At 51.0% G+C, this 27,613-nt stretch overlaps 3 protein-coding genes across 4 annotated transcripts in view; 2 read left to right on the top strand and 1 right to left on the bottom strand.

Annotated features, from left to right (window-relative positions):
* LOC140399945 (girdin-like) overlaps positions 1-6,403 on the top strand; it is a 59,906-nt gene extending 53,503 nt beyond the window's left edge. The window contains exon 16 of the mRNA XM_072489430.1: positions 3,114-6,403. Coding sequence (XP_072345531.1) covers positions 3,114-3,130 — 17 coding nt within the window. The 3' untranslated portion in view covers positions 3,131-6,403. The remainder of the gene's footprint in view (positions 1-3,113) is intronic.
* The window catches only part of LOC140400210 (neurexin-2-like), a 2,085,493-nt gene that overhangs the window by 1,656,567 nt on the left and 401,313 nt on the right, over positions 1-27,613 (bottom strand). The window lies entirely within an intron of this gene.
* Positions 12,062-27,613, top strand: part of LOC140399946 (ribosomal protein S6 kinase alpha-5-like) — a 147,047-nt gene continuing 131,495 nt past the window's right edge. The window contains exon 1 of one of the 2 annotated variants that reach the window (XM_072489432.1): positions 12,062-13,588. In XM_072489432.1, the coding sequence (XP_072345533.1) occupies positions 13,507-13,588 (82 nt within the window). In that variant the 5' untranslated portion in view covers positions 12,062-13,506. The remainder of the gene's footprint in view (positions 13,589-27,613) is intronic. The other variant, XM_072489431.1, reaches the window with a different exon arrangement.

Below are 27,613 nucleotides of genomic sequence, written 5' to 3'. Positions count from 1 at the left end.
CCCTCTCTGCCTCTCTCTCTCTCTGTGCCCCTCTCTCTCTCTCTCCCTCTCTGCGTCTCTCTCTCTCTCTTCTCTCTTTCTCTCTCTCACTCTCGCTCTCTCTCTGTATCTCTCTCTGTCCCCCAACCCTCTCTCTCTCTCTCTCTCCCTTTGTCCCTCTCTGCCTCTCTCTCTCTCTGTGCCCCTCTCTCTCTCTCTCCCTCTCTGCCTCTCTCTCTCTGCCTCTCTCTCTCTCTCTTTATCTCTCACTCTCGCTCTCTCTCTGTCTCTCTCTCTGTCCACCTACCTTCTCTCTCTCTCGCTCTCTCCCTTTGTCCCTCTCTGCCTCTCTCTCTCTCTGTGCCCCTCTCTCTCTCTCCCTCTCTGCGTCTCTCTCTCTCTCATCTCTCTTTCTCGCTCTCACTCTTGCTCTCTCTCTGTCTCTCTCTCTTTCCCCCAACCCTCTCTCTCTCTCTCTCTCCCTTTGTCCCTCTCTGCCTCTCTCTCTCTCTCTCTCTTGCTCTCGCTCTCTCTCACTCTCCCTTTCTCCCTCTCTGCCTTTCTCTCTCCTGCATTCTATTCCCACAATGCCCCAGTACGTCAACGGACCTATTTATCCTTCTCAATTCCTGTGAGATTTGCCCCTTTCAGGGCTCCCCCTGAATAGTTGCTCGGCTGTTAAGAAGGAACAACCCTAACCACAGAACGCCCCTTCCTGAATCCTGTTGCTCCAACTTCCCTCCCCAGCTTCCTGTTCTCATTGCTCTCTCAGTATGTAGCAAAAAGCCCCATTACTGACTGCACTGATTCACCAAGGAACGAAACTGCAGTGAAGTCACTGTCTGTTCAGTATAGAGAACACCCAAAATCCCACTCTGTCCACTCCCCCTGCAGACTCATCCCAGCAAATCCACATCCCTTCGAGTCCCCCAACACACTCATCACAACTCACCTCTGTACCTGTCCTGGGAGTGTTTGATGGGGACAGTGTAGAGGGAGCTTTACTCTGTGTCTAACCCCGTGTTGTACCTGTCCTGGGAGTGTTTGATGGGGACAGTGCAGAGGGAGCTTTACTCTGTATCTAACCCCGTGCTGTACCTGTCCTGGGAGTGTTTGATGGGGACAGTGTAGAGGGAGCTTTACTCTGTATCTAACCCCGTGCTGTATCTGTCCAGCGAGTGTTTGATGGGAGACAGTGTAGAGGGAGCTTTACTCTGTATCTAACCCCGTGCTGTACCTGTCCTGGGAGTGTTTGATGGGGACAGTATAGAGGGAGCTTTACTCTGTATCTAACCCCGTGTTGTACCTGTCCTGGGAGTGTTTGATGGGGACAGTGTAGAGGGAGCTTTACTCTGTGTCTAACCCTGTGCTGTACCTGTCCTGGGAGTGCTTGGTGGGGACAGTGTAGAGGGAGCTTTACTCTGTATCTAACCCCATGCTGTACCTGTGTTGGGAGTGTTTGATGGGGACAGTGTAGAGGGAGCTTTACTCTGTATCTAACCCTGCGCTGTACCTGTCCTGGGAGTGTTTGATGGGGACAGTGTAGAGGGAGCTTTACTCTGTATCTAACCCCATGCTGTACCTGTGTTGGGAGTGTTTGATGGGGACAGTGTAGAGGGAGCTTTACTCTGTATCTAACCCCGTGCTGTACCTGTCCAGCGAGTGTTTGATGGGGACAGTGTAGAGGGAGCTTTACGCTGTATCTAACCCCGTGCTCTACATGTCCTGGGAGTGTTTGATGGGGACAGTGTAGAGGGAGCTATACTCTGTATCTAACCCCGTGCTGTACCTGTCCGGGGAGTGTTTGATGGGGACAGTGTAGAGGGAGCTTTACTCTGTATCTAACCCCGTGCTGTACCTGTCCTGGGAGTGTTTGATGGGGACAGTGTAGAGGGAGCTTTACTCTGTATCTAACCCCGTGCTGTACCTGTCCTGGGAGTGTTTGATGGGGACAGTGTAGAGGGAGCTTTACTCTGTATCTAACCCCGTGCTGTACCTGTCCTGGGAGTGTTTGATGGGGACAGTGTAGAGGGAGCTTTACTCTGTATCTAACCCTGCGCTGTACCTGTCCTGGGAGTGTTTGATGGGGACAGTGTAGAGGGAGCTATACTCTGTATCTAACCCCGTGCTGTACCTGTCCTGGGAGTGTTTGATGGGGACAGTGTAGAGGGAGCTTTACTCTGTATCTAACCCCGTGCTGTACCTGTCCTGGGAGTGTTTGATGGGGACAGTGTCGAGGAAGCTTTACTCTGTATCTAACCCCGTGCTGTACCTGTCCTGGGAGTGTTTGATGGGGACAGTGTAGAGGGAGCTTTACTCTGTATCTAACCCTGCGCTGTACCTGTCCTGGGAGTGTTTGATGGGGACAGTGTAGAGGGAGCTTTACTCTGTATCTAACCCCGTGCTGTACCTGTCCTGGGAGTGTTTGATGGGGACAGTGTAGAGGGAGCTTTACTCTGTATCTAACCCTGTGCTGTACCTGTCCTGGGAGTGTTTGATGTGGACAGTGTAGAGGGAGCTTTACTCTGTATCTAACCCTGCGCTGTACCTGTCCTGGGAGTGTTTGATGGGGACAGTGTAGAGGGAGCTTTACTCTGTATCTAACCCTGCGCTGTACCTGTCCTGGGAGTGCTTGGTGGGGACAGTGTAGAGGGAGCTTTACTCTGTATCTAACCCCGCGCTGTACCTGTCCTGGGAGTGTTTGATGGGGACAGTGTAGAGGGAGCTTTACTCTGTATCTAACCCTGTGCTGTACCTGTCCTGGGAGTGTTTGATGTGGACAGTGCAGAGGGAGCTTTACTCTGTATCTAACCCTGCGCTGTACCTGTCCTGGGAGTGTTTGATGGGGACAGTGTAGAGGGAGCTTTACTCTGTATCTAACCCTGCGCTGTACCTGTCCTGGGAGTGCTTGGTGGGGACAGTGTAGAGACATCTGTGAGGGTGGCAGATTACTAATAGAAAATTTGATGGCTACAGGGTAGTGTCTATGATGGCTGCCTTGGCAAATCGCCCTCCAGGTAAATAATTGGGGGAGCCGCAGCCTCTTGGGGAATGTATTTGACAGTGGGCCACGCAGAGTGAGCGTTGTAAATCTCCCTACGCTTTTTAAAACCTGTTCTCTTCCTTCATCACAGGGTCGGGAGACTTGTAACCTCGAACTGGACAGAGTCATCTCTCACTTCCTCATTCGGGGCCCCCTTTGCCGCCTCGTGAACCCATTCAGCGGCCCGTCAGCCATCGGCAACTTCCAGTCTGCGGCCGGTCCCCCTCCAGTCGCCACTTGTCCCTCTCTTTCCCCCCCCCCCCCCTCCCCCACCTCCCTTCTCTCGCGAAGGTGGGCCTGGGGGGGGGGGGGATCGGACTCCCACTGCCTTCGGGGATGTTAAATTAGCCCAATTGGGGCTCTGTCACCACCCTTCCCCAACCGATGGCTGGGGGCTAGGTCGTTGGACAGCAAGTGGATTGGCCAATGGAGGTGGGGGGGTGGGGCGCGATGCGACGGCCTCCACAGTCGATCGGCTCGCCGAAGCATAGAGAGGCCGGGTGGGTAGGGTATGCGCCTGAACCCCCCCCCTTGATGAGAGAGTGGGTTGGAGCGGCGGAGAGACACCTGGAGGAAGAAGTGGGGAAAGGGGGCTGTTCGACTCGAGAGACAAACCTCAGCGAATTTTACAAGTGATTTTAATAATTGGCCTCAGGACCTTGCCCTTGACTGGTCAGAGCAATGATGTCGGAGGGGCATGGCAAGGGGTTGGAGTTGAAACGTCGGGAGTCTCGTTCCAATAATGCGGGGGCGAGATCATTACCGGGAGCGTTGGCGAGATGGCACCGGGGGCGTTGGCGAGATCATTACCGGGAGCGTTGGCGAGATCATTACCGGGAGCGTTGGCGAGATCATTACCGGGAGCGTTGGCGAGATGGCACCGGGAGCGTTGGCGATGGAGATGAAGAGGAATTTCCTCTCTGAGTCTGTGGAATTCCCCCCCCCCCCCCCAGAGAGCAGTTGGGGCGGTGGGTCATTGAATATATTGGAGGCTGAGTTCGACAGAGGGAGTCGAGGGTGATGGGGGTGGGGGGGGGGAGGAGGGGAGTGGGTTTGGGTCGACACTTAGATCAGCCAAGCTCTTATCGAATGGGACAACAGGCTCGAGAGGCCAAATGGCCTTCACTCCCACCCCCCTCTGCTTCTGATGGTTTGATCTGAGCTGGAGAAAGTATCTGCCTTCAAGGGGCAGAGCCAGCTGGGCAGGAAGGTATCCCGAGCTCCCTCCGGAGGCCGGCACAGTGAGGAAGGCCGCGCAAAGCCAATTCACACCTTGCCGGAATGGCACGATTGTCACGGCGAAGTTGGGGGCCCGTCGCGCGGCGCCGGACACAAGTTCAACATGGCCTCCTGCATCCAAAAGCAAAGCCCGGCTCCCCAATCTCCTCCTGCCTCGTGCAGGGGCCTGTGCAGAAACTGGAAGGCAGGTCGCGGTGTGGGCGGCAGGCAACCGAAAGCTGGGTCGACAAGGTAGCCTGAAAGGAGAGTCTCAATGAGAGAGAGGGGGAGAGAGAGACAGAGACAGAGAGAGAGAGAGAGAGAGACAGAGAGAGGGAGCGAGAGACAGAGAGAGAGAGAGACTGAGAGGGAGCGAGAGACAGAGAGGGAGACAGAGAGAGAGAGAGACGGAGAGAGAGAGAGGGAGCGAGAGACAGAGAGAGAGAGGGAGCGATAGACAGAGAGGGAGCGAGAGACAGAGAGGGAGCGAGAGACAGAGATGGAGCGAGAGACAGAGAGAAACTGAGAGGGAGCGAGAGAGACTGAGAGGGAGCGAGAGACAGAGAGAGCGAGAGACAGAGGGAGTGAGAGACAGAGGGAGTGAGAGACAGAGGGAGTGAGAGACAGAGGGAGTGAGAGACAGAGGGAGTGAGAGACAGAGAGGGAGCGAGAGACAGACAGAGAAGGAGCGAGAGACAGGGAGAGAGACAGAGAGAGCGAGACAGAGAGAGAGACAGAGAGAGACTGAGGGAGCGAGAGAGACTGAGGGAGCGAGAGAGACTGAGAGGGAGCGAGAGACAGAGAGGGAGCGAGAGACAGAGAGGGAGCGAGAGACAGGAGAGGGAGCGAGAGACACAGAGGGAGCGAGAGACAGACAGAGAGGGAGTGAGAGACACAGAGGGAGCGAGAGACAGAGAGAGAGGGAGTGAGAGACAGGGGGTGAGAGACAGAGAGAGAGAGAGAGACAGAGAGAGCGAGACACAGAGAGACTGAGAGGGAGCGAGAGACAGAGAGGGAGCGAGACAGAGGGAGCGAGAGACACAGAGGGAGCGAGAGACACAGAGGGAGCGAGAGACACAGAGGGAGCGAGAGACAGACAGAGAGGGAGTGAGAGACAGGGGGTGAGAGACAGAGAGAGAGAGACAGAGAGAGAGACACAGAGAGAGCGAGACACAGAGAGAGCGAGACAGAGAGGGAGCGAGAGACAGAGGCAGAAGAGAGAGAGAGAGACAGAGGCAGAGATAGAGAGTGAGAGACTGAGAGAGAGACAGAGACTGAGAGGGAGCGAGAGACCGAGAGAGAGAGACAGAGAGGGAGCGAGAGACAGAGAGAGAGATAAACAGAGGCAGAAGAGAGACAGAGAGAGGGAGAGAGAGAGACAGAGAGAGAGGGAGACAGCGATAAAAAGAGAGAGAGAGAGAGTGAGAGGCAGAGAGAGAGAGAGACAGAGACAGAGAGGGAGACAGCGATAAAAAGAGAGAGAGAGTGAGAGGCAGAGAGAGAGAGAGACAGAGACAGAGAGGGAGACAGCGAGAAAGAGAGAGTGAGGCAGAGAGAGAGAGAGTTAGACAGACAGACAGAGACGGATAGACGGAGAGAGACAAAGATAGACAGAGAGAGATAGATAGAGTGAGAGAGACAGACAGAGAAACGGGGAGAGAGAGGGAGAGAGACAGTCAAAGAGAGACGGAAAGAGAGATTGAGGGAGAGAGGAGGGGAGAGAGAGAGAGAAAGGCAGACAGACACAGAGACGGGGAGAGAAACAGTCAAAGAGGGACGGAGACAGAGTGAGAGAGAGACAGAAAGAGACAGTAACTGAAAGAGAGAGACAGAGAGAGAGAAGGGGAGAGAGGGACAGAGAGCGAGTGAGACAGAGGTGTTTAGGGAGGGAATTCCAGAGACATGGCCCCAGGCAGTGGAAGGCACGGCCGCCAATGGTGGAGCGATGGGAATCGAGGGGGATGCTCGAGAGGCCAGGATTGGAGGAGCGCAGAGATCCCGGAGGGTTCAAGGAGGTTAGGGCGATCAGGAAGTGAGGTGGAATTCGAAAACAAGGACGAGAGTTTTAAATCATAAAATGGAAGGGGATAATTTGCTATTGCTGTAGAAGGCTCACATATTCTATCAAATAAATATTGAATAAAAATTATTTTATGAAATGAGCATTTGGATTCCTGTGCATCTGAAGTGTTTGGTTTGGACGAGCGCGACTGATTAACTCTCAGGGTTTCGGAGGGATTCCTGGTCCTGACGTTAAGGCGTAGCAAAGCTGCCCTTGAGCTCGGTGTCTCCTGGTACAGGTTCCGGATGTCATGATATCCATATTAACATACCATGGTGCAATCACACACACACACATTGATGGACAGGTAGACGGACCAATCAACACACACGCAACATCGCAGCCAATCACCAGTGAGAGCACACGCACTATAAAACAGGGAACACCACACTTCCCGCTCATTCCAGCAGGAGACAGCTCAGAGCACAGAGCTCACAGCGCGCCACTCAGACATACACCATGTGCTGAGTGCCTCTCTAAGATAGTGCCAGGGCTGGGTCCACAGGTTAGCTGGTGAAGCACGAACCACAGCCAGAAGTTAACAGTAGTTATTGTACAGGATAATAAAACAGAGTTGTACCATCTACAGCCGTGTTGGTTCGTTTGTGTATCGGAATACCCAACACGACACCGGATGTTTCTTATAAATCATAGAATTCACAGTGCAGAAGGAGGCCATTCGGCCCATCGAGTCTGCACCAGCCCTTGGAAAGAGCACCCTACTTAAACCCACACCTCCACCCTATCTCCGTAACCCCGCCTGACCTTTTTGGACACTAAGGGGCAATTTATCGCGGCCAATCCACCTAACCTGCACATCTTTGGACTGTGGGAGGAAACCGGAGCACCCGGAGGAAACCCACGCAGACACGGGGAGAATGTGCAGACTCCGCCCAGACAGTGACATTTGATGGTCAAATGTTCTCTGTTCGTTGCCAGCCAGGCCTTGGTATCCTTCGAGCCCAGGTACTAGGTCCCCAAGCACAGTCTACAGAACGCATGTTGTCCGACAATCGAGACAGCAGCCCCCGTATCGAATTCCATGTCCAAGGGGTGACTGTTAACTCGGAGCGTTATTCTTATTGGAGCTACTTTGGGGGCATGAAGTTGTTTTCCTCGGGTGGGACCAATGTGCGAAGCCCTGAATCGGGGTACTTGTGTTGCCTGGCCAGGCCAGCATGTTTGCTGTCAATTCTGGGAGCGTCGACCAACGCCGTTCCCGTGACCACAAGTTCTGCGCTGTTTTGGGTGCTCCTCATCGTCCTCCGGGAGACGTCCCATCGGGCGGGAGTTGGCCGTCAGGTCTGATCATGACAATGTTTTCGTGGCGACTGGGTCACATGATCCCTATCCTTGTGTGTGTGTGGGGGGGGGTGGGGGGTGGCGTGGCATAGCTTGTCAGGATGGGGGCCGGACAACGCGGTGTACATTATAGTCCATGGAATCCCTCCCGCATTCCCATGGGAGAGTGACAGCTCTATGACCCTTTTCTGATCCCAGGCTGATTCCGCTAATAACTTTATTTGGGTAGCCATATTGTTAGTGCCACACACCAACCGATCTCTCAACATCTCAGCGAGCGATGGACCACAGACTTAACTTTTGGCTACCCGCGCGTCAGAAATTCCGTAACCGCTTCCCCCAGGGGTTCCCCCAGCCATCCTGAACCGGTATCTCTGCATTATTACCGACACATAGGGTCGGAATGAGTCGTGACGAGTTCCACAAGCTCGCAAAAGGTTCTCACGTCCAGGGCCGCCGGGTAGATGAAGCTCATGATTACTCTGAATGTCACCCCCCCCCCGACAGGCGGTCAGGAGTATTACCTTCTGTCGGTCATCTCCAACAATATAATTTTCCTTGAAGAAATACCGCCTCGATTCGGAATACTGTGCCCAAACTTCAATGCCTGCATCAAAGGCCACCGGCCTTCCAAAAAGCGGCATTTTAAAAGTCTCATTGCCCTCGGTCCGGTGCTGGGGAAATTCCCGTGTGGACAGGGCGTTCAGGATCACAGCCATTGTTGTCCTCGTCGCCAGTGTAAAATCTCAGACGGGCCCCCGAAGGTAAATTCGAACAAAGTGTAATTCGACAGCAAAAGCAAGGGCGGCAACGCGGCTTACAGTCAAAACCGATCACACCGGGCCCGTCGCCGGGCTGGCTTTTATGAGCCTATTTTTACCAGCCCCGGCGGATGGGTCCTGCCCACGAGCGGGGGGGGGGGGGGGGGGGGGGGGGGGGGGGGCTTGTATTCCATGGGTCACATGGGAAGGGATATCCCCATGGATTGGGTGAGGGTTAATGCACCCCGATCACCCTGGAATCCTCCCGTCGATCAAGCAATCTGGCTTACTCTGAAACTGAGCCCCCCCCCCCTCGTTCTAGATTCCCCCCCCCCCCCCCCACGAGGAGGAAGCACCCTCCTCAGTAACCACCCTGTCAAATCTCCCCCCTCAGAATCTGATACGTTTCAATAAGATCCCCTCTCATTCTTCTAAACTGCGATGGGTCCAGGCCCCGGCCTGCCGGACCCATCCCTGGGTGTCACGCCCCCTTCAGCCCAGGAATCAGCTCCGTGAATCTCCTCGGAACTGTCACCATTGCAAATACGCAGACAATTGTGTGTCATTGGCAAGGCTGGCATTCATTGCCCAGAGCTGAGGCACCTTCAGAACAAAGGGCTTGGGGAGGGCAGTTAAGGTTCAGGTTAGGTGGGCAGTGGGGTTGGCATCACGTACAAGCCAGGACAAGAAAAGATGGAAACTTTCCACAGCAGGAGTGGCATGAGAAACCAGTTTGTGTGTGCGTGTGTGTGAGTGAGTGAGTGTGATTGCGTGTGAGAGGGAGTGAGGGTGTGTGTACGAGTGTGTGTGCAAGTGTGTGAGGGGGAGTGAGGGTGTGTGCAAGTGTGTGTGTGAGTGAGTGTGATTGTGTGTGAGGGGGAGTGAGGGTGTGTGCAAGTGTGTGTGTGTGATTGTGTGTGTGTGTGTGTGTGCGTGAGTGAGTGAGTGTGATTGTGTGTGAGAGGGAGTGAGGGTGTGTGCGAGTGTGTGTGTGTCTGCGTGAGTGAGTGAATGTGATTGTGAGTGAGGGTGTGTGCGAGTGTGTGTGTGTGAATGTGTGTGAGAGGGAGTGAGGGTGTGTGTGCGAGTGTGTGTGCGAGGGAGTGAGGGTGTGTGTGCGAGTGTGTGCGTGTGTGAATGTGTGTGAGAGGGAGTGAGGGTGTGTGTGCAAGTGTGTGTGTGTGATTGTGTGTGAGAGGGAGTGAGGGTGTGTGCGAGTGAGTGTGTGTGATTGTGTGTGAGGGGGAGTGAGGGTGTGTGCAAGTGTGTGTGTGTGTGAGTGAGTGTGATTGTGTGTGAGAGGGAGTGATGGTGTGTGCGAGTGTGTGTGTGTGTGTGAGTGAGTGTGATTGTGTGTGAGAGGGAGTGAGGGTGTGTGCGAGTGTGTGTGTGTGTGAGTGTGATTGTGTGTGAGAGGGAGTGAGTGTGTGTGCGTGAGTGAGTGTGATTGTGTGTGAGAGGGAGTGAGGGTGTGTGCGAGTGTGTGTGTGTGTCTGCGTGAGTGAGTGAGTGTGATTGTGTGTGAGGGGGAGTGAGGGTGTGTGCGAGTGTGTGTGTGTGTGTGAGTGTGATTGTGTGTGAGAGGGAGTGAGTGTGTGTGCGTGAGTGAGTGAGTGAGTGTGATTGTGTGTGAGAGGGAGTGAGGGTGTGTGCGAGTGTGTGTGTGTGATTGTGTGTGAGGGTGCGTGTGAGTGTGTGTGCGCGTGAGTGAGTGAGTGTGATTGTGTGTGAGAGGGAGTGAGGGTGTGTGCGAGTGTGTGTGTGTGATTGTGTGTGAGGGTGCGTGTGAGTGTGTGTGTGCGTGAGTGAGTGAGTGTGATTGTGTGTGAGAGGGAGTGAGGGTGTGTGCGAGTGTGTGTGTGTGATTGTGTGTGAGGGTGCGTGTGAGTGTGTGTGTGCGTGAGTGAGTGAGTGTGATTGTGTGTGAGAGGGAGTGAGGGTGTGTGCGAGTGTGTGTGTGTGATTGTGTGTGAGGGTGTGTGTGAGAGTGTGTGTGCGTGAGTGAGTGAGTGTGATTGTGTGTGAGAGGGAGTGAGGGTGTGTGCGTGCGCGAGTGAGTGAGTGTGATTGTGTGTGAGAGGGAGTGAGGGTGTGTGTGCAAGTGTGTGTGTGCGTGAGTGCGTGTTTGGGTGTTTGTGTGAGCAAGAGTGTGTTTGTCGGGGCAGCAGGTGGCGCAGTGGTTAGCACTGCTGCCTGACGGCGCCGAGGTCCCAGGTTCGAATCCCGGCTCTGGGTCACTGTCCGTGTGGAGTTTGCACATTCTCCCTGTGTCTGCGTGGGTTTCACCCCCACAACCCAAAAGATGTGCAGGGTAGGTGGATTGGCCGCGCTAAATTGCCCCTTAATTGGAAAAAATGAATTGGTCAGTCTAAATGTTTTTTAAAGCCTGTCTGTTTGTGTGTGGGAGTGCGTGTGAGTGAGCGTTACAGAGATGGGGAGAGTTGTAGGAGGTTACAGAGATAAGGGGCGCAATTCTCCCATCGGGAGTCTAAGTGTCGACGCCGGAGTGGAAACCAGAGTGTTTCACTCCGGCGTCGGAGGCCGCTCCCAGCCCCCTATTCTGCCGCCCCCGGGGGGCGAGGAGCGGCGTTGCGTCGTTTACGTGCGCCGGGCTTTGGCGCCGCATAAAAGCGGCGCCGCGTAAATGACGTCACCCGCGCATGCGCTGTTGCCGCCCTCCCCGAGGCCGCCCCGCAAGAAGATGTCGGATGGATCTTGCGGGACGGCGGTGGAAAGGAGGTCCTCCTTCAGACCCCTTTTGAGGCCCCCCCCCCTCTCCCCGGTGCAGGAAACTCCCTCTCCCCACCGCCCGCAGGCCGCCCCCCCCCCCCAGTGTTCCCGCGCTGTTCCCGCCGGCAGCGACCAGGTGTGGGCGGCGCCGGCGGGAACCCGTCGTGTTGGACAGGCCGCTCGGCCCATCCGAGCCGGGGAATCGCCGCTCGCCCGTTGCAAACGGTGAGCGGCGATTCTCCCAGCGGCCAGCCGTGATTCGCGCCGCGCCGGTTTGGGGTGGGGGGGGGGAGGGGGAGAATCGCGTGCGGGTGTCGGGGCGGCGTGGCGGGACTCGCGTGGCGCCCCGGCGATTCTCCCACCCGGTGTGAGTGGGGGGGGGGGGATAATTCCGCTCAAGGAGGTTTGTCGGGGCTGGTGGAGGTTACAGAGATCACAGAATTTACAGTGCAGAAGGAGGCTATTAGGCCCATTGAGTCTGCACCAGCTCTTGGAAAGAGCACCCTACTCAAGCCCGCACCTCCACCCTATCCCCATAACCTAGTAACTCCACCCAACCTTTTTTTGGACACTCAGGGCAATTTAGCGCGGCCAATCCACCTAACCTGCACATCTTTGGACTGTGGGAGGAAACCGGAGCTCCCGGAGGAAACCCACGCACACACGGGGGAGAACGTGCAGACTCCACACAGACAGTCACCCAGCGGGGAATCGAACCTGGGCCCCTGGCGCTGTGAAGCCACGGTGCTAGCCACATGTGCTACTGTGCTGTTCATAACACGGTTTATGCTTGGGGTTGGTTTCTCTGTCCCTTAAATCTGGTTACAATCCCGTTCTTTCAACCTTCCCCTCTACTAAACAGGGGGAAATCCCAGCCCCAGGGCTTGTCCAATGTGAAAGGTTCATTTAGAGACTTTGCAAAGAGTGAGATTGTCAGCCCTGAGCTCTTGCGGCCTCCGTAGAAATGCTGGGGGGTGTGTGTGTTACATTTTCTGCATCGCATTTCTCTCTCTCTCTCTAACCCGAAGCCCTGGACCATTCCCGGAAGAATCCAGTCGAGGGCGAGAGACAAAACTGTCTACTGGAGCCATAAAAAACAAGTCAGGCAACCAAACACTGGAAAAGAAGATCAAATGTTTACCAGGAAAACAACCCCAAGGTGCTGAAAGTGAACGTCCCAGAGGCTGAGGGGGGTTCCCAGAGGTTGGTGGTGAGGACTCGACACCACCCACAAGTTTATTTCTGTGTTCAGGGGCATATCTGCCCCAAATTCCCCTCCCTAGGTTCGAAGCGAATGTAACTGGACACAGAACGAAACATTGTAGCCGACATTGACTTGAGAAATTGACAACATTTGTATCCGACATTGACCAGGGAAATGGCAACATTGTATCCGAAATCGACAAGGAGGGGGATTCTGTAACATTGTATCCGAAATCGACAAGGAGGGGGATTCTGTAACATTGTATCCGAAATCGACAAGGAGGGGGATTCTGTAACATTGTATCTGAAATCGACAAGAAGGGGGATTCTGTAACATTGTATCCGAAATCGACAAGGAGGGGGATTCTGTAACATTGTATCCGAAATCGACAAGGAGGGGGATTCTGTAACATTGTATCCGAAATCGACAAGGAGGGGGATTCTGTAACATTGTATCCGAAATCGACAAGGAGGGGGATTCTGTAACATTGTATCCGAAATCGACAAGGAGGGGGATTCTGTAACATTGTATCTGAAATCGACAAGAAGGGGGATTCTGTAACATTGTATCCGAAATCGACAAGGAGGGGGATTCTGTAACATTGTATCCGAAATCGACAAGGAGGGGGATTCTGTAACATTGTATCCGAAATCGACAAGGAGGGGGATTCTGTAACATTGTATCCGAAATCGACAAGGAGGGGGATTCTGTAACATTGTATCTGAAATCGACAAGGAGGGGGATTCTGTAACATTGTATCCGAAATCGACAAGGAGGGGGATTCTGTAACATTGTATCCGAAATCGACAAGGAGGGGGATTCTGTAACATTGTATCCGAAATCGACAAGGAGGGGGATTCTGTAACATTGTATCCGAAATCGACAAGGAGGGGGATTCTGTAACATTGTATCTTCAGCAGGAATCCGTCAGCACTTGAAATTGACAGGGTTGTCCCTCTGAAATTGACAAAAAAATCCCCCTCACCTTCGACCTTGGAGCTTGAAATTGACAAGTGATCACCCACGCCTTGCCCCCTGCCCCCCACACACCCTCCTTTTTTTTAAGGACATGTTTTCACAGAATCCTAGCTCCATTGCAATGTACCTGCCACTCAAAGACTGAGATTGTGTGTGTGTGGGGGGGGGGGGAGGGGGCGGGGGGGATTTTTGACTGGAAATAGATCTTGGAAGAGGATTCCTTTTAAAAATGCAAAAGTCAATTCGGATTGGAGCCATGGAGGAGAGCACAGAGGAGGAGAACTATACCGTGAGACATGAGCTCAAAACTGGTGAGAAGGATGCTTTTTTAAAAACAACATAATCGGCTTGCATGCTGACCCAGATTTAAAAAAAATCTTATTTCAAGATTTTTCTGCTCCTGATGTTGGGAAGAGCTGGAATGGGGGATTGGAAGGATGTCCTTGATGAGGTGTTGGCGCATCCTCTCCCCAATCAAGCGGGCATTTTCCTGTAGGGGGCCGAGGGTGGGCATTTCGACTATGGAGGCCATCGCTGCAGTGGGCAGGGTTGGGAGGGAGGGAGTTGGCTCAGCAGCCCAGCCAGTTGAGCGGTGGAATCTGATTGGTGTGTGCCAGCCGGGGGTTGGGCCAATCCGGGGGATGTTGGTAAATAAGGATGAGCATTTGTTGTTCCAGCTTTGAGGCCTTTTAGGGTGTGGAGTGTAGGTAAATCTCTATTTTGTTGCCTGCTTGCAGAGTGCAGGACTGAGGGTGGGGCGGGGAGTGGGTAGCAGGGGGAGGGGGGGTCAAATGGGGTGGGACACCCTCCCAGATGTGCAGGTTAGGTGGATTGGCTATGCTAAATTTCCCCTTAGTGTCCAAAGATGTGCCGCTTAGGTGGATTGGCCGTGCTAAATTGTCCCTTAGTGTCCAAAGATGTGCAGGTTAGGTGGATTGGCCGTGCTAAATTGTCCCTTAGTGTCCAAAGATGTGCAGGTTAGGTGGATTGGCCGTGCTAAATTTCCCCTTAGTGTCCAAAGATGTGCCGCTTAGGTGGATTGGCCATGCTAAATTGTCCCTTAGTGTCCAAAGATGTGCAGGTTAGGTGGATTGGCCGTGCTAAATTGCCCCTTAGTGTCCAAAGATGTGCAGGTTAGGTGGATTGGCCGTGCTAAATTTCCCCTCAGTGTCCAAAGATGTGCAGCTTAGGTGGATTGGCCGTGCTAAATTGTCCCTTAGTGTCCAAAGATGTGCAGGTTAGGTGGATTGGCCGTGCTAAATTGTCCCTTAGTGTCCAAAGATGTGCAGGTTAGGTGGATTGGCCGTGCTAAATTGTCCTTTAGTGTCCAAAGATGTGCAGGTTAGGTGCATTGGCCGTGCTAAATTGTCCCTTAGTGTCCAAAGATGTGCAGGTTAGATGGATTGGCCGTGCTAAATTGTCCCTTAGTGTCCAAAGATGTGCAGGTTAGGTGGATTGGCCATGCTAAATTGTCCTTTAGTGTCCAAAGATGTGCAGGTTAGGTGCATTGGCCGTGCTAAATTGTCCCTTAGTGTCCAAAGATGTGCAGGTTAGATGGATTGGCCGTGCTAAATTGTCCCTTAGTGTCCAAAGATGTGCAGGTTAGGTGGATTGGCCGTGCTAAATTGTCCCTTAGTGTCCAAAGATGTGCAGGTTGGGTGGATTGGCCGTGCTAAATTGTCCCTTAGTGTCCAAAGATGTGCAGGTTGGGTGGATTGGCCGTGATAAATTGTCCCCCCTCTGCGGGCAAAGGTTCGATTGTGGTGGGCACGGTGCCCGCCGAAACCGATCTACCCCTAGGGGAGGGTTTTTTATTTCCGTATTCAAATTCAAATGTAACCATCTACCATGGCGGGATTCGAAGCTGGGACCCCAGAGCGTTGCCCTCGGTTTGTGCATTATCCTCCTGTTTTCAGGTCGTTAATGAAACTGGGGGGAGTAATTAAAGGGGCAGCCTCTTGAAGGGACCCTGCCTCAAACAAAAGCAAACCACAAAAGAAAGTTGAAACGTCAAACCAAAATGTGACTGGCGGGGTGGATAAAGCACCGGCCAATCCCCGCGGTGCCCACCAGGTATGGCAGGCCTGGACGGCTCCCGGCGGACTCCACGTCCCTCCAGGGACATCCGGCCACGAATGTAGCCCGGGTAGAGGGGCAGGCAGTCGGGTCGGACAGCCCCCTCAGTTGCCCCCTGGACCTGTTGATGGCGGGTTTGACCAGGTCCCCCTCCTCCTTCCCCACTCCAAACCGGGCGCCCGTAGATCAGGAGCGTGGGGCTGAAGTACAAACAGAACTGTAACAAAACCGTTTATTTAATAACCGAAAAGGAGGCGCAGTCTAAAACGACCGAAATAAATGTGGTTTCATATCATAGAATTTACAGTGCAGAAGGAGGCCATTCGGCCCATCGAGTCTGCACCAGCCCTTGGAAAGAGCACCCTACCCATGTTCAACACCTACACCCTATCCCCATAACCCAGCAACCCCACCCAACACTAAGGGCAATTTTGGACACTAAGGGCAATTTATCACGGCCAATCCACCTAACCTGCACATCTTTGGACTGTGGGAGGAAACCGGAGCACCCGGAGGAAACCCACGCACACACGGGGAGGACGTGCAGACTCCGCACAGACAGTGACCCAAGCCGGAATCGAACCTGGGACCCTGGAGTTGTGAAGCCACAGTGCTATCCACAATGCTACCGTGCTGCCCACGCTCTGGGGACTCCGCAAGGCTATAGAAAGGGCAGCCCTCTTGGGAGCCCGTGAGCTGACGCAACCTAGGGCTGTGTGGGACTGTGTGTCACACCCTCTACCCCAGGTTCCCAAGGTGGGGGGGGGGGGGGGGGGGGGACTCCTCCATAGGGGGACCTCCACTGGGAACCCCCGCCGCCGGGGGGGGGCAACAAGGCGTGTCCCGACGAAGGGGGAGGAAGTGAAGGGTATGCAGCAGCGGCCCATACAGGGACCACATTCTCGTCTGCGAGGCAGCTCCGGTTTCGGGGCTTGGGGCCAATGTGAAATTCCGTCCAGGCAGGGGTGCGCTCAGACGGGACTCCACCGCCCACCTGCGCCTCCTCGAGACCGCGAGAGCCGTTGGGTTCCGAGCGTTTTGAGATCGCGGTTGACCTGCGAGCTGGACCCTCGAGGGGGTTTCTTCCAGCCCAGACATCCGCCAGCCAGCACGCCCCCAATCCTGGGCATCCCGGCAGCCACAGCCCGCGCCCCCCCCCCCCCTCTCCGCCAGTCAGCTGAGGTGGCATTGGTGGGGGGGATTCCTGAGCAGAGGCTCCCTGACGACAGCCGCTACTCCTGACCCGGGGGAAGGGAGCTCCGACGCGAGGCGACCAAGTTGGGAAGGAGGCAGGGCAGATGGAGAGAGGGGTTAATACAGCAGGCGGTATCCTGTAACGGTTACTGTTACACAGGGCCAGCACAGGCACGATGGGCTGGGTGGCCTCATTCTGTGAGTCTGTGGTATGACCACAGTCCCGAGCAGCCTGAAGTGTCGTCACTCTGGCGATATAGGAAACGCCAGTGCGTGCACAGCGCGATTCCACAATTCATTTGTTTCGGGGGTGGGTTCAGGCGCTGATTGAGCATCTAGTCCATCCTCCAGCGAGGGCCGAACGGGCACCTCGGGCAAGGCAGCAGCCCGTCAACGTGAAGAGTTCCATGCTGAGAGCATCGGTACCTCTCTGCTCCCCTCTGTGTACCCTCTCTCTCTCTCTCTCTCACACTCTCTCACTCTCTCTCTGCCACGCGCTCTCTCCCTGCCACACTCTCTCTCTTCTCTCCTCTCTCAATCTCTCTCTCCCTCTGTCTCCAATTCCTCTCTGTCTCTGTCTCTCTGTCTCTGTCTCTTGTCTCTCTCTCTCTGTCTCTCTCTCTCTCTGTCTCTCTCTCTGTCTCTCTCTCTGTCTCTCTCTCTGTCTCTCTCTCTCTCTCTCTCTCTCGTCTCTCTCTCTGTCTCTCTCTTTCACTCTCGGTCTCTCTTTCTCTGTCTCCTGTCTCTCTCTCTGTCTCTCTCTCTGTCTCTCTCTGTCTCTCGTCTCTCTCTGTGTCTCTGTCTCTGTCTCTCTCTGTCTCTGTCTCTCTCTGTCTCTGACTCTCTCTCTCTTGCTCTCTCTCACTCTGTCTCTGTCTCTCTCTCGGTCTCTCTCTCTCTCTCTCTCTCTCTCGTCTCTCTCTCTGTCTCTCGTCTCTCTCTCTCTCTCTCTGTCTCTCTCTTTCTCTCTCGGTCTCTCTTTCTCTGTCTCCTGTCTCTCTCTCTGTCTCTCTCTCTCTGTCTCTCTCTGTCTCTCTCTCTCTCTCGTCTCTCTCTGTGTCTCTGTCTCTGTCTCTCTCTGTCTCTGTCTCTCTCTGTCTCTGACTCTCTCTCTCTTGCTCTCTCTCACTCTGTCTCTGTCTCTCTCTCGGTCTCTCTCTCTCTCTCTCTCTCTCTCTCGTCTCTCTCTCTGTCTCTCGTCTCTCTCTCTCTCTCTCTGTCTCTCTCTTTCTCTCTCGGTCTCTCTTTCTCTGTCTCCTGTCTCTCTCTCTGTCTCTCTCTCTGTCTCTCTCTGTCTCTCTCTCTCTCTCGTCTCTCTCTGTGTCTCTGTCTCTGTCTCTCTCTGTCTCTCTCTCTCTTGCTCTCTCTCACTCTGTCTCTGTCTCTCTCTCGGTCTCTCTCTCTCTCTGTCTCCTTTTTCTCTATCTGTCTGTCTAGCTCTCTCCCTCGCTGTCTCTCTCTCTCTGTCTCTCTCTCTCTCTCTCTGTCTCTCTCTCTCTGTCTGTCTCTCTTTTATTTGCCTTCTGACTGTTCCACAATTGTATGTAGATTCCTGTTCTCTGGGAGGACCCGGCCGAGTGAGGTGTGTGAGTCACGAGGCTTTCTGGGGAGCTGGGTGGGTCAGAGTTGAAGAACAATGTGAAATTGTGCAGCATCTGTAGCTACATGTCAGGGCTGGTCCCAGTCGTGGCCCTCCCTGACACCAGCGGTGACTAACATCGCCACCCCTCCGCACCCCACCTACTGAGGGACACAGGAAGTGGAGGACACACCCTGGGGCCTAGCCCAGGCCCTGCCTCATCCAGCTTACTTTAAAATATCCAGTCTTACCTTTACTCTCCTGATCCCAGGAATGCTGAGGCCTAATCTCAACCCGCCCCCTTCCGAAGTGAGATTTACTTTCGCAATGAATTCACTTGAGACGGTACAGACTCCTCAGCCCCACCCCCTCTCTCGCTCTCTCTCCCTCCGCCATCTCTGACATATTCCCTGATTCCCATCGTCCCTCTCTCATTCGCCCTCACGTTCTATCTCGGGCCCTCGCACGCTCACTCTCTCCAGTCTTTCCACCACCTCCATCTCTCTCACTCCACCATCCTTCGCTAATTCACACTCTTTCCTCTTCTCTTTCCCCCCCCCCCGATAGCTTTCTGCGACCTCCCCCTCTGCCTGACCCACTTCACCCCATCTGGTACAGGGCTGAAGTATGGCCCTGAAGGGAATGTGCAAGTATGGGAGAGGGGGGAATGGGGGAAGTCATTGGAATGGCCTGATCCAGGGGGATGAGGCCCGGTCCAGGGGGATGAGGCCCGGTCTAGGCTGATGAGGCCCAGTCCAGCAGATGAGGCTTGATGCAGGATGTGAGGCCCAATCCAAAAGTTGAGGCACGATCCAGGAACCCGGTCCAGGAGTTAGGGTCTGGTCCAGGATTTGAGGCATTGTTCAGGAGATGGGGCTTGCTTCAGGAGATGAGGCCTGCTTCAGGAAATGAGGCCTGATTCAGGGGTCGAGGCCGAGTGCATGATTTGAGGCCTTGTTCAGGAGGTTAGGCCTGGTTCAGGGGAAGAGGCCTAGTCCATGATTTGAGGCCTTGTTCAGGAGGTTAGGCCTGGTTCAGGGGAAGAGTCCATGATCTGAGGCCTGGTTCAGGTAATGAGGCCTAGTCCTTGATTTGAGGCCTGGTTCAGGGGGTGAGGCCTAGAACATGATTTAAGGCCTTGTTCAGGAGGTGAGGCCTGGTTCAGGGGATGAGGCCTAGCACATGATTTGAGGCCTTGTTCAGGAGGTGAGGCCTGGTTCATGGGAAGAGGACTAGCCCATGATTTGAGACCTTGTTCAGGAGGTTAGGCCTGCTTCTGGGGATGAGGCATAGTCCATAATTTGAGGCCTTGTTCAGGAGGTGAGGCCTGGTTCAGGGGATGAGGCCTAGTCCTTCATTTGAGGCCTTGTTCAGGAGGTGAGGCCTGGTTCATGGGAAGAGGCCTAGCCCATGATTTGAGACCTTGTTCAGGAGGTTAGGCCTGCTTCTGGGGATGAGGCATAGTCCATAATTTGAGGCCTTGTTCAGGAGGTGAGGCCTGGTTCAGGGGATGAGGCCTAGTCCTTCATTTGAGGCCTTGTTCAGGAGGTGAGGCCTGGTTCAGGGGGTGAGGCCTAGAACATGATTTGAGGCCTTGTTCAGGTGGTGAGGCCTGGTTCAGGGGATGAGGCTCAGAAATGATTTGAGGCCTTGTTCAGGAGGTTAGGCCTGGTTCAGGGGAAGAGGCCTAGTCCATGATTTGAGGCCTTGTTCAGGAGTGAGGCCTGGTTCAGGGGATGAGGCTCAGAAATGATTTGAGGCCTTGTTCAGCAGGTTGAGACCTCGGCCAGGAAGTGAGGCCAGGTCTGGAGATAAGGGAGCTAGGCATACAACTCCTGAGATATTCCTGGAGGCTCACAGCAGCATGCTAACATACCTCTCACCCTCAAGACTCCAAGATAATCCTTCCAGGTTGGCCAGTCCAACTCAACACAGCAGGGCCTCCTTGCTAATATAAATGCAACTCTACTGGCAAATCTTCAGGGCATCATAGGCATTTTAAACAAGAACACAATAACACGAGTGGTTTCAAAGGTGCTAGAAGCTATATTTAAATTCCCCAGAGATTGAACACTGCTGTAAGCCAGTGAGACAAATCCTTTCGGAGGCAAATATCAGCAGGGTGCATCGTATATAGATTATCTTCCCACATTCTGTCCACGATCTCCTATCAGATCCCATCCGTCCAGTCCCCTAACACTCCCAACTGATACCCGGGAGTGAGTTACAGACTGGAATCTAATCGAGGGGTTCGGGGTGGTTTATATATAGAATAACAGATACCCGGGAGTGAGTTACAAACTGGAATCTAATCGAGGGGTTCAGGTGGTTTATATATAGAATAACAGATACCCGGGAGTGAGTTACAGACTGGAATCTAATCGAGGGGTTCAGGTGGTTTATATATAGAATAACAGATACCCGGAAGTGAGTTACAGACTGGAATCTAATCGCGGGGTTCGGGGTGGTTTATATATAGAATAACAGATACCCGGGAGTGAGTTACAGACTGGAATCTAATCGAAGGGTTCCGGGTGGTTTATATATAGAATAACAGATAACCGGGAGTGAGTTACAGACTGGAATCTAATCGAGGGGTTCGGGATGGTTTATATATAGAATAACAGATACCCAGGAGTGAGTTACAGACTGGAATCAAATCGAGGGATTCGGAGTGGTTTATATATAGAATCACAGATACCCGGGAGTGAGTTACAGACTGGAATCTAATCGAGGGATTCGGAGTGGTTTATATATAGAATCACAGATACCCGAGAGTGAGTTACAGACTGGAATCTAATCGAGGGGTTCAGGCTGGTCTATATATAGAATAACAGATACCCGGGGATGAGTTACAGACTGGAATCTAATCGAGGGATTCAGAGTGGTTTATATATAGAATAACAGATACCCGGGAATGAGTTACAGACTGGAATCTAATCGAAGAGTTCGGGATGGTTTATATATAGAATAACAGATACCCGGGAGTGAGTTACAGACTGGAATCTAATCGAGGGGTTCGGGGTGGTTTATATATATAATAACAGATACCCGGGAGTGAGTTACAGACTGGAATCTAATCGAGGGGTTCGGTGTGGTTTATATATATAATAACAGATACCCGGGAGTGAGTTACAGACTGGAATCTAATCGAGTGGTTCGGGGTGGTTTATATATAGAATCACAGATGCCCGGGAGTGAGTTACGGACTGGAATCTAATCGAGGGGTTCGGTGTGGTTTATATATAGAATAACAGATACCCGGGAGTGAGTTACAGACTGGAATCTAATCGAGGGGTTCGGTGTGGTTTATATATAGAATAACAGATACCCGGGAGTGAGTTACAGACTGGAATCTAATCGAGGGGTTCGGTGTGGTTTATATATAGAATAACAGATACCCGGGAGTGAGTTACAGACTGGAATCTAATCGAGGGGTTCGGGATGGTTTATATATAGAGTAACAGATACCCGGGAGTGAGTTACAGACTGAAATCTAATCGAGGGGTTCGGTGTGGTTTATATATAGAATAACAGATACCCGGGAGTGAGTTACAGACTGGAATTTAATCGAGGGGTTCAGGGTGGTTTATATATAGAATAACAGATACCCGGGAATGAGTTACAGACTGGAATCAAATCGAGGAGGTCGGGATGGTTTATATATAGAATAACAGATTCCCGGGAGTGAGTTACAGACTGGAATCTAATCGAGGGGTTCGGTGTGGTTTATATATAGAATAACAGATACCCGGGAGTGAGTTACAGACTGGAATCTAATCGAGGGGTTCAGGGTGGTTTTTATATAGAATAACAGATACCCGGGAATGAGTTACAGACTGGAATCTAATCGAGGAGGTCGGGATGGTTTATTTATAGAATAACAGATTCCCGGGAGTGAGTTACAGACTGGAATCTAATCGAGGGGTTCGGGGTGGTTTATATATAGAATAACAGATACCCGGGAGTGAGTTACGGACTGGAATCTAATCGAGGGGTTCGGTGTGGTTTATATATGGAATAACAGATTCCCGGGAGTGAGTTACAGACTGGAATCTAATCAAGGGGTTCGGTGTGGTTTATATATGGAATAACAGATTCCCGGGAGTGAGTTACAGACTGGAATCTAATCGAGTGGTTCGGTGTGGTTTATATATAGAATAACAGATACCCGGGAGTGAGTTACAGACTGGAATCTAATCAAGGGGTTCAGGGATGGTTTATATATAGAATAACAGATACCCGGGAGTGAGTTACAGACTGGAATCTAATCGAGGGGTTCGGGGTGGTTTATATATAGAATAACAGATACCCGGGAGTGAGTTACAGACTGGAATCTAATCGAGGGGTTCGGTGTGGTTTATATATAGAATCACAGATACCCGGGAGTGAGTTACAGACTGGAATCTAATCGAGGGGTTCGGGGTGGTTTATATGTAGAATAACAGATACCCGGGAGTGAGTTACAGACTGGAATCTAATCGAGGGGTTCGGGGGGGTTTATTTCTAGAATAACAGATACCCGGGAGTGAGTTACAGACTGGAATCTAATCGAGGGGTTCGGGGTGGTTTATATATAGAATAACAGATACCCGGGAGTGAGTTACAGACTGGAATCTAATCGAGGGGTTCGGGGTGGTTTATATATAGAATAACAGATACCCGGGAGTGAGTTACAGACTGGAATCTAATCGAGGGGTTCGGGGGTGTTTATATATAGAATAACAGATACCCGGGAGTGAGTTACAGACTGGAATCTAATCGAGGGGTTCGGGGGGTTTATTTCTAGAATAACAGATACCCGGGAGTGAGTTACAGACTGGAATCTAATCGAGGGGTTCGGTGTGGTTTATATATAGAATCACAGATTCCCGGGAGTGAGTTACAGACTGGAATCTAATCGAGGGGTTCGGTGTGGTTTATATATAGAATAACAGATACCGGGGAGTGAGTTACAGACTGGAATCTAATCGAGGGGTTCGGGGGGGTTTATTTCTAGAATAACAGATACCCGGGAGTGAGTTACAGACTGGAATCTAATCGAGGGGTTCGGTGTGGTTTATATATAGAATAACAGATACCCGGGAGTGAGTTACAGACTGGAATCTAATCGAGGGGTTCGGGGGGGTTTATTTCTAGAATAACAGATACCCGGGAGCGAGTTACAGACTGGAATCTAATCGAGGGGTTCGGGGTGGTTTATATATAGAATAACAGATACCCGGGAGTGAGTTACAGACTGGAATCTAATCGAGGGGTTCGGGGTGGTTTATATATAGAATAACAGATACCCGGGAGTGAGTTACAGACTGGAATCTAATCGAGGGGTTCGGGGGTGGTTTATATATAGAATAACAGATACCCGGGAGTGAGTTACAGACTGGAAGCTAATCGAGGGGTTCGGGGTGGTTTATATATAGAATAACAGATACCCGGGAGTGAGTTACAGACTGGAATCTAATCGAGGGGTTCCGGGTGGTTTATATATAGAATAACAGATACCCGGGAGTGAGTTACAGATTGGAATCTAATCGAGGGGTTCGGGGTGGTTTATATATAGAATAACAGATACCCAGGAGTGAGTTACAGACTGGAATCTAATCGAGGGGTTCCGGGTGGTTTATATATAGAATAACAGATACCCGGGAGTGAGTTACAGACTGGAATCTAATCGAGGGGTTCGGGGTGGTTTATATATAGAGTAACAGATACCCGGGAGTGAGTTACAGACTGGAATCTAATCGAGGGGTTCCGTGTGGTTTATATATAGAATAACAGATACCCGGGAGTGAGTTACAGACTGGAATCTAATCGAGGGGTTCCGGGTGGTATATATAGAATAACAGATACCCGGGAGTGAGTTACAGATTGGAATCTAATCGAGGGGTTCGGGGTGGTTTATATATAGAATAACAGATACCCGGGAGTGAGTTACAGACTGGAATCTAATCGAGGGGTTCCGTGTGGTTTATATATAGAATAACAGATACCCGGGAGTGAGTTACAGACTGGAATCTAATCGAGGGGTTCCGGGTGGTTTATATATAGAATAACAGATACCCGGGAGTGAGTTACAGACTGGAATCTAATCGAGGGGTTCGGGGTGGTTTATATATAGAATAACAGATACCCGGGAGTGAGTTACAGACTGGAATCTAATCGAGGGGTTCGGGTGGTTTATATATAGAATAACAGAAACCTGGGAGTGAGTTACAGATTGGAATCTAATCGAGGGGTTCGGGGTGGTTTATATATAGAACAACAGATACCCGGGAGTGAGTTACAGACTGGAATCTAATCGAGGGGTTCGGGGTGGTTTATACAGTTATGGGCGAGGCGTTTTCAGAACCCCAAAATGTATCATGGAGTTCAACCAACCTCACCCTTTAATGTATTTGTTGCTTTTCCTAGCACACGGCTTGTTCCCTAGGTGTGGGATTACAAATATGGACCCGTGGGTTTTTAAACACAAGACACTGTTTATTCCATGAACTCAACTTAACATCTTAAATAAACATTGGGTCTCTTAACACCCCTTACTTCAAAGTTAACTCAGAAAATATTGCAACAATAAATAAATCCTTAAACTGTTCCTTCAAACTTCTCAGAGACTTAACACCTTTAAACAGTATCACATCAGGTTAAAGGATATATATATATTTTCTGTAGAATGGCAGAGATATATTAGCTTGGGTGACTTCAGCTCCAGCACCTTGCTTTCTTCATGCTGCTCTCTGGAAACCCACAGACACACCCACGCTGCTTTCTCAAACCTGTCTTTCTCCCTTCAAACAGATCACAGCAAACCAGAACTTCTCAAGCTGCTGTCTCAAACTGGCTTTCTACTTTTAAACTGCTCTCAGCAAAACCAGTTGGCACTTTTAAACTGCTCTCAGCAAAACCAGCCAGGCACTTTTAAACTGCTCTCAGCAAAACCAGCCAGGCACCTTTCAAACTGCAAAACCACCCTGCAAAATGGCTGAACTGAGCTGAGCTCCACCCATTCTATGACATCACTGTTTTCTTAAAGGCACATTGCTTAAACGCCCAGTTCTTAAAGGCACTCTCGCATGACACCTCCCCCCCCAAGAAAAAAACCCCCATCAACTTCAAGATGGTTTCATTTTTCACTTTTGCACCATCCACTAAGAAATGTACACAGTAAATATACCTTTTTGTTTTAAAAAAAACAACACCTGCAAACAGGTATAATAATATAGCCCATTTTTCTTTGTTCTTCTTCCTCCAACCAAAGTCCTTCTCGATTGACAGTCTCTTTGAACAAAGTCTCTGCACGATCCATCCATTCCTCTACTCCTCGGCATTTCTCTTTAGAATCAGATACTTTAGTTCAATCTGACCACAGAGTCCCTTGCAATTCTCCAATACAGGAGCATTGGTGATCACAGCTTCCAGGCAGTCAAATGCCTGTTGAAAGTCCGCTGTCCATTGAATTTTCTTACGTTTCTTCAGCAATTCCACCAGTGGAGTAATCACGCCACAAAACCTTTGGACAACTGTTCGATCAAATTCATTCATGCTAGGAGATCACATTATTTCCCTTCGTCTTGAGGGTATCGGAAACTCCTCAAGGAAAGTGATTCGGGCTTCTCCAAATTCACTTTCGGCTAGGTTCATCACCAAACCCACCTCCTGAAGTCGATCAAAGAACTTCATACAATGTTTTAAATGCTCTTTCCATGTCTGGAAGTTGGAAATAAAAGCAGATTGTCCCACTTTCTCAATGCAACCCTTCAATGCTGGGACAGGATAAGAATCCGTTCTTGTAACTGTATTCGCCTTTCTATAGTACACGCACAACCGTTGGGTACCGTCTGGTTTAGGTACCATCACTATGGGTGAGCTCCATTGGCTGCAACCCACTCAATTATGCCATTCTTCAGCATACTCTCAGTCTCTCTGTTAACCTGTGCCAATTTTAAAGGATTAAGTCTATATGGATGTTGTTTGATAGGAACAGCATTTCCCACATCTACATCATGTATAGCCATTTTAGTACTTCCCAATTTATCTCTACAAACTTGCCCATGTGATATCAATAACTCTTTCAGGTCAGTTCATTTTTCCTCTGGAAGGTAACAACAATTCATCCCAATTTTTAAGAACATCCTCGTTTTCCAATTTAATTTGATGTGCCTCTGGATTTGGTTCGTCTCTTTGAGTTAGAATCATTAAAACCTACTTTTTCTCTCCTTCCCTTTCAAAGTACCTTTTAAGCATATTCACATGACACACTCGGTGAGTCTTCCTTCTATCTGGTGTTTTTAACCACATAATTCACCTCACTTAATTTCCTTTCAATCTGATACGGTCCACAAAACCTTGCTTTTAAAGGCTCCCCTACCACTGGTAACAACACTAAAACTTTATCCCCACTGGCAAAACTACGAACTTTGGATTTCTTGTCCGCTACCCGTGTCATCACATGTTGTGCAACTTTTAAATGTTGTCTAGCCAATTCACCTGCTCTATTTAATCGTTCCCTAAAATTTGACACGTAATCCAAGAGTGTAATTTCCGATTTCTCGCCCACCAATTTTTCCTCAATCAATTTAAGTGGTCCTCTTACCTCATGACCAAAAATTAGTTCAAAAGGACTAAATTTGGTAGACTCATTAGGTGCATCTCTAATTGCAAACAATACGAATGGGATTCCTTTATCCCAATCCTCTGGATAATCTTGACAATACCCCCTCAACATTGTCTTTAATGTCTGATGCCACCTTTCGAACACTCCCTGCGATTCTGGATGGTACGCAGTTGATTTAAATTGTTTTATTCCTAAGCTATCCATAACTTCTCTGAATAACTTTGAAGTAAAATTCGTTCCTTGATCCGATTGAATTTCTGTGGGTAGTCCATATCTAGTAAAGAATTTAAGTAACTCCTCCACAATCCTTTTAGCTGTAATATTATGTACTGGAATGGCCTCTGGAAACCTAGTAGACACATCTATTACAGTCAAAAGATATTGATTTCCACTTTTTGTTTTAGGAAGCAGCCCTACACAATCGATTAGGACCCTTGTAAAAGGTTCTTCAAATGCTGGAATGGGTATTAAGGGCGCTAGTTTTATCACTGCTTGAGGTTTCCCTACCACTTGACATGTGTGACATGATTGACAAAATGTAACTACATCTTTATGTAGTCCAGGCCAATAAAAATGTTTCTGGATTTTAGCTTGAGTTTTCCTTATTCCCAAATGACCTCGCACATGAGGTACCAGTGGAACTCGCAACACCTCCTTTCTATACCCTACCGGTAATACTACTTGATGAACTTCTGCCCACTTTTCATCCGCCTGCATATATACAGGTCTCCATTTTCTCATTAAGACATCATTTTTACGGTAATAATACTCTGGTATACTCTCAGATGCCTCTTCCGTATATGCTTTCTGATATATCCGTTTTATTTCTACATCTTTCTGTTGTAACTCCACCACTTTTCCTGAACTAAAAATATC

Source organism: Scyliorhinus torazame, chromosome 24 (assembly GCF_047496885.1).
Source record: "Scyliorhinus torazame isolate Kashiwa2021f chromosome 24, sScyTor2.1, whole genome shotgun sequence".
Lineage (NCBI taxonomy): Eukaryota > Metazoa > Chordata > Chondrichthyes > Carcharhiniformes > Scyliorhinidae > Scyliorhinus > Scyliorhinus torazame.
The sequence above is the reverse complement of the archived record's forward strand: the minus strand, read 5'-3'. Positions and strand labels throughout refer to the sequence as shown.